The 14088-nt window shown below is 40.3% G+C and overlaps 1 protein-coding gene across 1 annotated transcript in view; it reads left to right on the top strand.

The window, feature by feature from the left end:
* The window catches only part of DISC1 (DISC1 scaffold protein), a 355103-nt gene that overhangs the window by 151042 nt on the left and 189973 nt on the right, over nucleotides 1–14088 (top strand). Inside the window, exon 9 of the mRNA XM_042960019.1 lies at nucleotides 4089–4277. Within this exon, the coding sequence (XP_042815953.1) occupies nucleotides 4089–4277 (189 nt within the window). The remainder of the gene's footprint in view (nucleotides 1–4088; nucleotides 4278–14088) is intronic.

Below are 14088 nucleotides of genomic sequence, written 5' to 3'. Positions count from 1 at the left end.
TTGATTGCTAGGTAACCTCAGCAAGGTATTTTTTTTCGTTCGACTTCAGCTTTCCTGATTGTTAAGCAGAGACAACAACTTGTATTTCAGTGAACATAAAATGCACTGTTATTTTATACACTACTAAGAAAGAAAAATCGCTGTCAACTAAACAATGATATGCTTTCTATAGCTTCGAATTTTTATTTTATACATATTAAAATAGTTCTTCTCGATGTATTTAGGCTTTTGAAAAGTCACGTATCACTCTTCCAAGAGGAAAATTAATCACTTAAGGTGTTCCTAAAACGTCTTCATGTTCAGAGTCTGAGTGTTCTGAACCACATTTCAATTCCAAGTGGTCGGAGCTCAGGTTATTTCACACGTTCTCATCCTCTGCAGCAGTGAAACTATTGGTGATGGAAGTCTTTATCCTCTAAGAATAAACTACCGTTTCTATGGGGTTCTATAGGTTTCTGCCAAGCTGCAACACCATTCTTGAAGTTTTAAGTGTCGGTGCTTTCCTGATCTTACAGATCCATTACAATAAATGGCAACAGCCAGGTCCCAAATGATCCTTAAATGGTTTGTACTTTGAGACACCAGGGGATTGCAGATGGTCCTCTAGGCCACCAAGAAAGACAGTCACCCAGTAACAGCTTCATCCAGACTACCTCCTGCCTGATAGCAACTGTAAGAGGCATCACCACTTCAGAGATGTTAACATGTGAAAACCAAAGCGTGCATTTCAGAATAGATAACATAGGACCTAACTTCCTTCATAGGGATGTGGTAAGAGATTGAGGAGAAAAGCCTTGTAGCTTTTATTGTGGGAGCATCACGGAGCCCTCTGGTAGCAATAACTGTTATTTACAGAGGGCTCGTTAATGGGATATGCTTCTTAATTGATAGTGTAAGTTTCATGTTAAAATTTTCCCTAATATATTTTTCCTTTTTTGTTGAGGTATGATTTATATTCAGTGAAATGCACAGATCTTCAGTGCCCCATTATAGGAATTTTGACACCTGTTATCTGCAGCCCTATGCAAATATTTTTATCACTCCAGAAAAGCCACCTTTGTGTTCCTTCCCCAGACAGCCTCTGTTCTGATACCTTTCACCATGGATCAGCTTTGCCTGTGCTAGAACTTAATGGAATCATGTGATATGCAGTCTTTTGCGCCTTTTTTCTTTCTTTCCTTCTTTTTTTCTTTCTTTCTTTCTTTCTTTCTTTCTTTCTTTCTTTCTTTCTTTCTTTCTCTTTCTTCTTTTTTGAGAGATTCCTACATCACCGTGTGTATGAGGCCCTTGTGCCTTTTTGTGGTGGAGTTGTCTTCCGTTGTGTAGATGTGCCTCTGCGTCTGCTTTTCTCCCCTCGATGGGCATTTAGTTTGTTTCATTTGGGCTACCACAGGAGAAGCCACGATGAGCTTTTGAGTACAACTATTTTTGATTACACGTTTTCGTTTCTCCTGGGTAAATACCTGGAAGTAGAATGTTTGGGTCCAGGGGTAGGTGTGTTTTTAACTTTATGAGACATGGACAGAAGTCTCCACAAGGTGGTTGTGCCATTGACCCTCCCATTATGCACAGGAGTCCATAACCTTGGGCTTTGGTGTCATTCACTTGAGCCATTGGAATGGTTTTGCAGTGGCATGAATTTGTATTTTTCTGGTGACTAAGAGACACCGACATGTTGTCATAGGATCACCAGCCCTTTGCATATCTCACCCTGTAAAGTCAGTTGCCTGTTTTTCCATGGGGCCATTTGTGTTTTAATTACTGAGTTGTAGGATTCCACTCCTTCGTCAGATAGACGTATTGCAAATATATTCTCCCCGTCTGTGGCTTGCCTATTCATTTTCTTAATGGTATTTTTTATGAGTAAAGGTTTTATCATTGTGATGAAGTCCACTTATCTATTTTTTTTATAGGTAGTGTTTTCTGGGTCCTAACCAAAGTTTTGCTTATTCCAAGGTCAGAAAGGTATTCTGTATTTTCTTCTAGAAGCTTTATAGTTTTTGCTGCTACAGGTAGCTCTGTGATCTGTCTCTAATGAAATTTTGTGTATGATTTGAACTATGGATCAAGGTTCATATTTCTCCATCTCGCTAGCTAGTTGTTCTATTGCTATTTGTTGACAATACAGTTGACCCTTGAACGACGTGGAGGTTAGGGGTGCCGGCCCCCCACGCAGTCAGAGTATAACTTTTGACCCCCCAAAAATGTAACTGCTGGTAGCCTACTGTTGACTGGAAGCCTTACCAATAAACATAAACAGTTGATTAACACATATTTTTTATGCAATAGGTATTACATACTGTATTCTTATAATCAAGTAAACTAAAGAAAATGTTATGTAAAAAAATTTTTTGGGGGGCGCCTGGGTGGCTCAGTCGGTTAAGCGTCCGACTTCGGCTCAGGTCACGATCTCGCGGTCCGTGAGTTCGAGCCCCGCATCGGGCTCTGTGCTGACAGCTCAGAGCCTGGAGCCTGTTTCAGATTCTGTGTCTCCCTCTCTCTCTGCCCCTCCCCTGTTCATGCTCTGTCTCCCTCTGTCTCAAAAATAAATAAACGTTAAAAAAAAAAAATTAAAAAAAAAATTTTTTTTAATGTTCATTTATTTTTGAGAGAGGGACAGAACATGAGCAGGGGAGGGGCAGAGAGAGAGAGGGAGACACAGAATCTGAAATAGTTTCCAGGCTCTGAGCTGTCAGCACAGAGCCTGATGCGGGGCTCAAACCCACAAGCTGCAAGATCATGACTTGAGCCACCCAGGTGCCCTGAGAAAAGAAAATGTTAAATGTTATTAAGAAAATCACAGGAAAGAGAAAATATATTTGCAGTACTCTACTGTATTTATAAAAAAAAATCCATGTGTACATGGATCTACATGTTTTAAACCTGTGTTGTTCAGGGGTCCATTGTACTGTTTTTTCCTCATTGACTTACTCTGGCGCTTTGTTGAAAGTCAGTTGACTGTGTGAGGTCTACTTATGGACTATTCTATTCCATTGATCTGTTTGTCTATCTATTTATCTATATGCCAATGTCATACGGTCGTGAGCTGTAGCTTCAGCATTATTTTGAAATCAAGTAATATATCTCCTCTTCGTTCTACTTCAAGGATTTTTTTTGGCTGATCCGGGCCTTTGCATTTTCCTTTATGTTTTAGAATAAGCTTGTCACTTTCTACAAAAGACCGTTATGAGATTTTGACTGGAATTGTATCGAATGAATAGATGAATTTAAGGAAAGTAGAAATGTTAAAAATACTCAATTTTCCAATATATGTATATATAGTTTCTATTTTTCTGATTCCTTTAAGTCTTCTTTAATTATTCTTTCAGGAGTTTTAAAAATGGTTTTCTGTGTGGAGGTCTTCCACATGTTTCTTTAAATTTATCCCTAAGTATTTTGAGTGTTAAAATCTTGTAAATGGCATTCTAAAAAAATTCATATACCACTTGCTGTTGATGTTTAGAAATGCAATTGCTTTTGTATATTGCCCTTGTATCCCGCAATCTTGCTAAATTCAGTGTGTGATATATTTTACTTAGTGCTTTACAGAATTTCATGTTTATTCTTGAAGCCACCTGTGATGCAGGTGTTAGTACAATCAGATTTTATAAGAAGTTTGCCCTGAAATTGCACATGCCTCTTTCTTTGCTCAAGGTCATGCAGGTTGGATGACAGGAGGAATAGGATTTGAATTGAGGTCTAGTCTGACTCCAATGGCTTGTCCCTTTCCATTTCTCTTTGACATTTGGATATTTGAATGGCGTGATAGCATGTGGCTTCCCTGGATTTCAGTCAGACACTTTTGTGTCATTGTGTTTCACAGGGACACGAATTGGTCAATGGAACGTTTACAGCAGACGAAACGAGAATAAGGCGATAAAGAGACTGGGGGTTTTCCTAGCAGAAGGAGGATAGTCAGTGTTTTCCCGGACTCCTCCACGGAAGACCATTCATGCAGTTGGATGTAGTTGCAAAGCTCAGCCCTCTTTCTCGGTACCGTTGGTGCGCATTAGCTGTTGCTGAATCTTCCACGTGTGGGGATGCTGTAAAACTTGTTTTCCCTCCTTCTCTCTTGCAATTTGCTGCAGGAAACCATTTCTGTACAGCCAAGGAGCTCACGGAGGAGATGAGATCACTAACATCTGAGAGGGAAGGGCTGGAGGGACTCCTCGACAAACTGCTGCTGCTGAGCTCCAGGAATGTCCAGAAGCTGGGAAGTGTGAAGGAAGACTACAGCAGACTGAGAAAGGAGCTGGACCAGGGGGAAACTGCCCACGGTAAGTAGTCACTGCCGCCTGGTGAAATATCTACGGTACCAATTGTATTGTGTGGTGGTAGTGTGACCGTCACCGTGAAGGGGGTCCTGGAGCACAGGACACTTTTCCTGGAGGATCTATTTGGCAGGAGCCTTGGCGAATGGGATAGAATTACTTCTCAGCTTTTGTTTTGCTATTAGCAGGCTTTTCTGTCTCCCCCCCTCCCCCCCCCCCCCCGAATTTGCTAATGGCCTTGTGATTATTTAGAGCAATCCCTCCCTTGGCACAGGTCTTGAGAATTTTCTCTGTTTGACAATTATGTTCCTTTTGTTCCTTGGCTCAGTCTTCTGGCTTGCACAATCAGAGACAAAAGCAGGCTGACTCAGAAAACCGAATAAAGACCATGAAGTGGCTCTTCTATGTGTGAGGTTTTCTGAGAGCTTCTTTCCTCAGGAAGAATGATGTAGAAGAGGCCAGTGCTGCCCTAGCTGAAGTGTCTGCCTGTCAGGGGAGTTACTGTGTTCTTTGCTTGTGTTCTTTTCCTGTTCCGGTTGTTAAGAGCAACTGAGGTCACCTTGAGGTTGGTTCCCTGAGGGATGGTCTCAGAAGATGCTGGTTCAGTCCAAATTGATGAAGTGAAAACTTATTTCTTTAAAAACATGTAAAGAATTTACAGTGGTTCAGTTTCTAATCAGAAGAATGAAATCACGAAAAATAAATTCAGATTTAAAATACGTTAGACGCTAGAACCTGTTTTTTCACTGGCAAAATGAGGAGAATAATATCTAGTTCATAGGCTGATGAAGTCATGCAGATTAAATGAGGCAACTTCTAAAGATTTTGAGGGTGTGTGTGTGTGTGTGTGTGTGTGTGTGTGTATGTGTGTATGTGTGAGACTGCCCTTGCATTTCTTCCAGGGAGTAAAGGTTGCTGGAGGCCAGAGGTCATACATAGTATATCATGGTCCCTAAATAAATGTTGTTCACTAGAAAAATGAAAGACCTATCTACTAATAAATAGCTATATTTACAAAGTATGCTTATTTAAAAAGAAATAAGAAAAGAATGGGGATGTTAGGTAGCCACATTTGAAATATGGCTATTTGAAAATACTCCACAGATGGAAGTAAATGAAGACTTGTGCTTAAGACTGAATAAAGGGGCCTCCTGAGTGGCTCAGTCAGTAGTTAAGCTTCCAACTTTGGCTCAGGTCATGATCTCCTGGTTCATGCCTTTAAGCCCTTCATTGGGCTCAGTTACCGTTACTATTACTGTTACTTGTTACTGTTACTGTTGTGAAGGTGTTCTTTATGTTTTAGGGTTGGATTTTGCTGGATCAGCTATCCTTTTCCCTGTGCTTTAGACTGAAGCTAAATTTTAACCAATCTGAGGTGACCTGGCACTGGGTCAACCAAATTAATAATCTTGGGTCAGTGAGAGTAATGGGAGACAGATAAATAAATAAATCATAAATTCCATAGTAGATTGAAGCTTTTATCCATTGAAATGCAATAAAACTAGGCCAAAGTCCATATTCTGTCTTTTGTTGGCTTTTGAGAGTTAAAATTTAGAGGGAGCTCTAAAAGTAGAGCTTTAAATATAGAGCAAATACAGAGGGCCAGTATGCACATGTGTGTATGTACCATGAGCTGACTTTTTTATCCTTAGATAAAATATTTTAAAATAAGACTATTTAAGAAATGAGCAATATGTAGAATTCTTAAAGCAGATTTTGATTTCTAGCTATAGTTGCACCCGGGAAAAAGTCAATTCGGATACCAATGAGCAACTCCATGATGGTCAGGGACCCAGGCTCTTCTATTCTGTTCATCCACACCCGGGACGTGTGGTCCAAGATGGCTGACACACACACATGTCCTAGGCCAGCCAGGGGTTCTGTTTCTATAGCAAATGGAGAGTTTTGTTTGGTTTCGTGTTTTGTTTCGTTTTGTTTTGTTTTAAGGGAAAGAGAGAGGGAGAGTGAAGCAGGGGAGGGGGAGAGAGGGAGAGGGGGAGAGGGAGAGAGAAAATCTCAAGCAGTCTCCATGCCCAGAGCAGAGCCCGCCCGACATGGGACTGGATTTCATGACCGTGAGATCATGACCTGAGCCCAAATCAAGAGTTGGATGCTTAACCGACTGAGCCACCCAGGCACCCTGAGATTTGCAGTTTTAGGGAACAATTAGTAGTCTGTCTCATACAGAGAACTCTTTTGATGGAAAGTGCTTTGCTGATCACTTATGATATTATTACATCTATGTCTCTGACTAGACTGAGATCAAAGAAAAGCACTGTGATTAGTTTCATTTGTATTGTCTCAGTATCCAGGGTGGTGTCTTTGAAAATAGTAAGGGGCGCCTGGGTGGCGCAGTCGGTTAAGCGTCCGACTTCAGCCAGGTCACGATCTCGAGGTCCGTGAGTTCCAGCCCCGCATCAGGCTCTGGGCTGATGGCTCGGAGCCTGGAGCCTGGAGCCTGTTTCTGATTCTGTGTCTCCCTCTCTCTCTGCCCCTCCCCCGTTCATGCTCTGTCTCTCTCTGTCCCAAAAATAAATAAAAAACGTCGAAAAAAATTAAAAAAAAAAAAAAAAGAAAATAGAAAATGTGCCATAAATTTTGGTCATTTACACGGGCCAGATGTTAAAATGAAACATACCTTTATTTCTTTTATTCCTTTACTCCTTTACTTTGAATTACAGACCCAGACCTTGGGTCTTCTTCTTCTTTTTTTTTTTTTTTAATTCTTAAAATTCATTCTAATTTAGTGAGCACAGAGGTAAGTTTGTCTTTCATGGAAGATGCTTGAGTTGTCTGAGTGGGATTTTCAGATGGGGGTGTCAGCAGACAGAACAAGATGATGAAAAAGTACTGAAATGTGCCAGAGTCCTCAAAGGCAAAGAGAGACAGAAATCATCACTGAATCCATTGACTTCTTCTCAGTGACACATAGTCTCTGTGAAGAGATGCAAAGGCTGTGTGTTTTAACCTCTATCAGCCGTTCTTAAGACTTCGGGAGAACACGTTTGAATTCTGAGCAACTTTACAGTGAAATAGAATGGAAAGCTAAATCTATCTTTCAACCCCTGAATACTTATGGAGATTAGCTATAAACCTTTAATTTTTATGGATTTTAATGTTTTGTTTTTTTTTAAGGAGGGTAGGACAAAAAAATCAGTAACTTCTTTAGTTTGCTACACCTGCTTTTCAGAAAAAAGACGACCATGAGATTTATATAACTTTTTCCATCCCTTGTGTATAACTTGGTAATCTGTATTGTACTTTATTAATATTGTTGATTTCACACTATAACTCAGATATAAAGGAAGCAGACGTCAAGGGGAGAGATTTAATCACAGAATAATCAGGGCTAGAATTTTAAATAGGACATCATTAGCATGTTAATGAATTTTCCCATTTTATGCCAGCTGCCTGAATGGAAAAGATGTAGCTCAAAAATCTGGCAGGATCTGTGGCCCACTGAGCTGTCAGGAATTCGTGTAGAGGGTCCGTAAAGTACGTAAAGGAGTTTTCTGTGCAAGTATCAAATGGCAGGATTTCGTTTTTACTGGCAGTGATGGCTGGCTCTGTTCAGCTTTAACTCATTTGCCTTTCAATGAGTAAGCACAAATGGAGGGCGGAGAAGGAGCAGTTTTTTAAGTGTAATAAAGTTGGAGTGGAGTCAATTTTTCAGTTATGGTTTGGGGCTGCCACCGGAGATCCACCTTATCTGCAGTTTTCGTTTTCCAGTGTTTCAGTTACCCACAGTCGACCCCAGTCAGGACAAAGATGATCCTTCTTCTGACGAATCATCAAAAGATCAGTAGTAGCCTAACCCTACATCACCACACCTACATCACTCCCCGACTTTATCTTATCACGTCGGCATTTTATCATTTCACATCATCACAAGAAGGGTGAGTGCAGGATAACAAGATGTTTTGAAAGAAAGAGTGAGACCACATTCACAAAACTTTTATTATAGTATATCATTATAATTGATCTATTTTATTATTAGTTATTGTTGTTCATTACTTACATGCCTAATTTGTTTTTTTTTTTAATGTTTATTTATTTGTTTTGAGAGAGTGTGCATGCGAACTAGGGAGGGGCAAAGAGAGGAGAAGAGAGAATCCCAAGCTGAAAGCAAGGAGCCTGACACGGGGCTTGATCCCACAAACTGTGAGATCATGACCTGAGCCAAGGCCAAGAGTTGGACGCTCAACTGACTGAGCCACCCAGGCTCCCCTTAATGTACCTAATTCGTAAATTAAAGTTTATCATAGGCATGTATGTATACTAAAAAACATAGTGTACATAGGGTTCAGTACTCTCCATGGTTTCAGGCATCCCCTGGGGGTCTTGGAATGCATCTTCTGTGGATAAGGGAAGACCACTGTACCTACCTTTTGCGTTAGATTAGAAAGGTCCTGTGTCCATGCTGACATGATCCTGCCCTGATTTTTGGACTGCCTCATGATTTTTGACCTTGAAATAGCTGATGAAAGGAAGTGTGACATTCCCTAGTGAGATAACTTGTTCCTTAAACTTTGAAGTCCACAAGTGAAGCTTCTTTTAGAAGTCACCTCACACATAGTAAGAAAAGACTTTCAGTTTAGAGATCCTGTGCTTTACAAGTTCTGCATAAATAGGCAGTAATTCTCTCTCCACGTTTATCCCATGTATTTAGAAGAAACTTTCAAGAGAAAATAGAACGGAAGAATCGAATTTGCATGCCTTTTGGGTGTGTGTCTGTATGGGGAGGAAATGGAGAATTGGAAAACGTACAAATAATGGAAGTATAAACAACACAACAACAAAAAAATAGAATTTGAAAGTTGAGATGGAAGAAAATCCAATGACAAGTGTTAATTATTCTGGTTGAGAATATGAGCTCAACTTCCTCAAAAGCAGCTTAAATCACAAGGTTTTCAGGAATGCGGAGTGGTGTTAAATTCTTAAAGGCTATTTTTTGGAGAGGAAACTGAAAAGTCCTCACGAACAGATTCATAACAAATGCAAAAGCATTCTTCATGTAGCTGTTATCAGCCACTCCTGGAAAAAAACCACAGGGGATGCCTTCAAAGGAAGACCTCACGGATAGATTGAAATATACACATATCTTAGATCTGTGGGTGTGTACATGTTTCTCCACAAAAATTTTGATCCAGTGTTTCAGCAAATCCTTAAAGGAACCATTCTAAGATCTCCCAAATTTTAAGAAACATGTTAAATTATAATAATTCCATGGGGGTGAATTAGGAAGGGCTCAGGCTAATTATGTTTAAGTATGGAAACTTTCAGTGATCTGACATGATTCAAACATGAGACTTCGAACCTAGAAGAGTGGCCAGAGATCATATTCTGTAAACTCACCAAATGTCACTTCTTCCCTCTGAGCTTTGACGAAGGTCTGCACGGTAGACAACTTTACTCTCTTGAGGCCGGGACAGTGATCAAGCTCTTAATAACTGAGGACCAAGCTGTTTGTCTTGGAATCAGATGTGGGCTGCAGGGTCTGTATGTGGAGGAACTGAGATTGTTATATGGGGAATATTCTATTTGTGTTTGCATTTGTAAATCAGAAATCTTTGTTTGTTTAGGTTTTAAAACATAGAGAATATGAACTTAGGGAGAAAAGCTTCTTTTAAAAAATTTCATCATCTTTTTTTTTCTGTTTTTTTTTCCACAGGATGAAATTTTACATTTTTAATTGTTTATTTGTTGATTAATCTTATTAATAAAATTATTATTTTATCAGGATCGCTGTTAAATACGTATTTGCATTTTAAATTTCTCTGCATTTTTTTTTCCTTATCTACTTCTATCATTGCATATCTGTTGGTATTCCACTTTTGCCTGTGAATTTCTCTGGTTGAAATTTGCAATGAACTTCTTTCCTCTTCTATCAAAAAATTGTGATAATTCTTTTGGGAGGCCTCTCCACCACAGTGTAAAAAGCCTGTGTTAGGATGAAGGAGGCCTCAGTTTAATCTCGCTTCTGTTGTTGGCTAATCATCTGTGCAACACTTGGCATAGAGAGGCATCACAACATGAGGTTTGATGAATGACTGATTTTTGGCTGATCTCTGCCTCTCAGTTCCTTCACGTGTGCCAGTGTTTTCATCTATCCATGCGTCATTTCAGTAAGCATTTATTGAGCACTTACGTATGCCAGGCACTGTGGTAGGCCGTTGTGGTCCGGAGTGAATCCTACAGTCCCTGAGGCCACTAAAGTCCCCATGTACTCTAGTCCCTTCTGATCTAGCATTCCCATGATCGCATCCATACTTTGTTCATTTTTTCCCTTGCTCTCCACTCTTTCTGATCTTCTCCTATTTCTATGTAATTTTTTAGAAGTCCTCACTTGTTACTTTCTTTTCCACCTGCGTCCCTGTTTGTTATCTACACTCCCTTCCCAATACTTCGGTCACATATCCCCTGGGTGGGAATGCAGTGATGATTTTAATTGTATTTCACACCCAATTGCAAGAGGCAGTTTTTTGATTTGCTACTTTGTTTGGAGTGGGAACGGGATTCTCTGTAATAGGGTGGGTGTGCGTGACGCTGAAGCACCTGGTGGATCGCTCTTGGCAATAGTGTCTTTCCTCGTCTTTCTCGATTTCATGTGGACTCTGGGCTTTTGATGACATTGGTGTGTGTGCACATGCTCCTACACTCCTGCTCCTACACTCCCTCCTGAAGATGAAGCTCAGAATGGGGAGTAGGTGGAGCGCCACGATTCCTAGAGGAGAGTCCGTTGGCTGCGGTTTGGGTGTGGTGTGGTGTGGTTGAGGGGTGATCTGTTGCATGAGACCTGTCATGTCCTGCAGAGTGCTTCCTGCTTCCTGTCTGGTGTCTTCTGTGCAAACTCTTCCCCCCACTCTCGCTTTTAAATGTCCGCAGGTGGGAGTGGTACCACCCTCAGTTAACTGAACAACTTCAGCATTAGGTTACGATTTGAAAACAGATTGTTATTATGATACTAGAACTTAGTTAGAATTAGTAGGACTCCGTTCTAAGGGATTCATAAAGGGATTCATATTACCTTTTATATAGATGCTTACAGGTGTAAAATTGAGTTCTCTTAAGATTTCTTCTTCCTTGGCTCTTTGTTGTCTATCTTCAGCATGTATTTATTGGACCCCTTGCTGTGTGCACAGATTAACTATAGCTATTATGGATTTACTGTGCTCTTTCAAAGGAAGGAGTGGTCCCCTGGATGTTGTCAGTTTCTCTTCAGTAATAAATGTGGATTACTTTTCATTTTGTTCTTTAAGCCCTTACTCTGTGCCAGGTACTGAGCCAAGTCTTGACACATATTTAGCTGCCTAATTCTCTGGACAGTGTGTGGCCGGCCTCAGACTAGTCTCCATTTTATAGTTGAAGATGCTGAGACTTAGGGTGGGTCAGAGCCTTGTCCAGAGGCACAGGAACATGAAGGGTAGGGGCCAGGATTTGAATTTTTTGTCTGCAGTTTTATGTTTGTTTGTGTTTGTGTGTGTGCGTGTACTTGTTTTTTACATTGGTTTATATTCTTCATGAACTTGATTTCTAACACGAGCTTCTCTATGCATCCCTCAACCTCACTGCTCTACCTAAATGCTACACTCACAGTCATAACTATTAAGAACAAAGTCTAAAAGTCATCTCTTGATAATGTTGAGTGCCCTGAAAAGATTTTTTCCCCACTTTTGAAATTTCTATGTATGTTCTCTGTATTTCATTCCTGAAATGATGATATCTTATCTGCAACTTCCCCGACACCAGATGGATCATTTCACTTGATAGGAGGTTCTGTAGCTTATCATCGTCATGAAAACAACATATTTTGTATTACAACCAAAGCCTTTGTTGTCGAAGGGTGACTAAGAGGAACCTGGCATACCACAGCTGATTGGAAAAAAAGTTGAACTGTAACAATTTAATTGGATGCATATTTGTTAACTTCAAACCGCTGTTTGATATTTTTTCAAAGACCTGTGGATAGTTATGTTTCCTGTTCTAAACTCCTTAGATGTCAGTGTTTTCCTTTGTGTTCTTATAAATACGGGCATTAACAAGTAGGTCTGCATACTCTCCAGAGTTTCTGGTATCACAAGCCCAGCTTGTCTACGAATTGACGAATGGGTCATCCTACTGACTACACGGAATTCAACTTGCAGAATGTGATAGTCCTCTTTTTAAGCTTCTTGGAGTGAGTTTCTAAACTTTAAATAAAACATTTAAAATATTCTACAATTCAGGGCTTTGAGGAACTAAGACTGGTTGTTTTCACTGAGTCCAATTTTGTGAGGTTTCCCAGAATTCAGTGCTGTTGGTGCTGTGACATCTTTTGTGCTGTCACAGTTTTTTTCAGTTATTAATTTTGTACGAAATATCTTGTTTTCCTCGTGGACGTTGCCCTGAGTTAGGGCCTCCTTCCATTTTCCTTGGGTGCTTCCTTTTCTGCCTTAAACTGCCACATATTTAGCAACCCAAGAGAGACAATACTTGAGAGGCCATTCTTTGTTGTCACTTTGATTTTTCAGGTTTTCTTAGCTCTCGTAAAGGAGAAAAGATGTGCCGATAAATGTTTTCCTTCCCTGTTTTGCTGCACCGATTTTTGCGGCCCTGGGCCCACCACACTTTTGCATTTGGGGGGTAGCCATCCTGTCCCATCCACTTTCCCTCCAGATTTTTACACAACTGGGGAGAGTTGGATCACCATAGGGGTGGGCAATCCTAAACTGATGCACTGCAATTTAATATTTATAGAGTGACAGAAACCATCAAGAGTTGCTTAAAGACATACTGACTTGACATCATCAAAAATTTATAAACCAGATATGCTTGTATTTTGCACGCTCACATAGTTATAATGTGATGGTATTTTTGTCTTGATGTTATACTTTCCAAAGTCTTGATAACTCATTAGCAACTGGTTGCATACTTTTCTTTTAGATTTAATTACAACCGAGCTTTGTAATTCTCCTTTTATTTACCAAAATGATGTTAAACTTTGGGTTATTTTAGCCTATTTTGAATGTCTCTCTTTTTTTGTATGTGTTACTGTGGCTGCCTTATACTTCATAGATCCCCAAATATTATACTACCTTTCCCTAAGAAAGAACCGAATGCAAATATACTGTGATTTCAGGGTGTGCTTAATGAAAGGAAGCCTGGTCTTGCTCAGACAAGGTGACTGTAGTGTTGAGGCTTCTTTTTAACTCTGTGTGGCCCGGCGTTTGACTTTGGTCCACATGTCCCAGTTGTATTAGCAAGACAGAGCACTACAATTTGGCAAAAGTCTGCCTTTCGCCCAACCCCATTTTTTCCCCCCAGAGACTGAGGAACAGCAGGGGCTGAATACCAAACTCCATGTCTGCCCTGAGAAGGTCACCAAATACTGAAATTCCCTAGTGGTCTGCAGTTTCCTAGGAACACCTCAACCTTTGGAGGCAAAGTCATTTCCTCTATGCATTATACAAGAATCCTCTGAAGTTCAAGCTTATCAGAGTCCTGGGGTTACTCTAGTGGCTTAAAATTTTTAAAAAAATTTATGCCACAAAATAGCATAAATAAAGCACATTTTCAAAGCTGAACAAAAAATGTCCATTATACATACAACTTCTGTAACAGAGTTCCTGGTGTCATTTTTAGTGTCCCCCCACCCCCACCTCCCAACTGCCACCCCCCCCCAGTGCCTAGGGCACATGCAGACTTTTTGCACTGTGTGTCCTCTCCCTGCACTTAGCCTTACATGGCAATAATGAAAGCGTTACATCACTCAAGCCTCGCACCTGTATGTTGCGATAAATTTGTCATTCCCATTCTGCAGACGTGGACACTGAGGCTC

This window comes from Panthera tigris, chromosome D2 (assembly GCF_018350195.1).
Source record: "Panthera tigris isolate Pti1 chromosome D2, P.tigris_Pti1_mat1.1, whole genome shotgun sequence".
NCBI lineage: Eukaryota > Metazoa > Chordata > Mammalia > Carnivora > Felidae > Panthera > Panthera tigris.
Note: the sequence above shows the minus strand (reverse complement) of the source record. Positions and strands in the feature narration are given on the sequence as shown.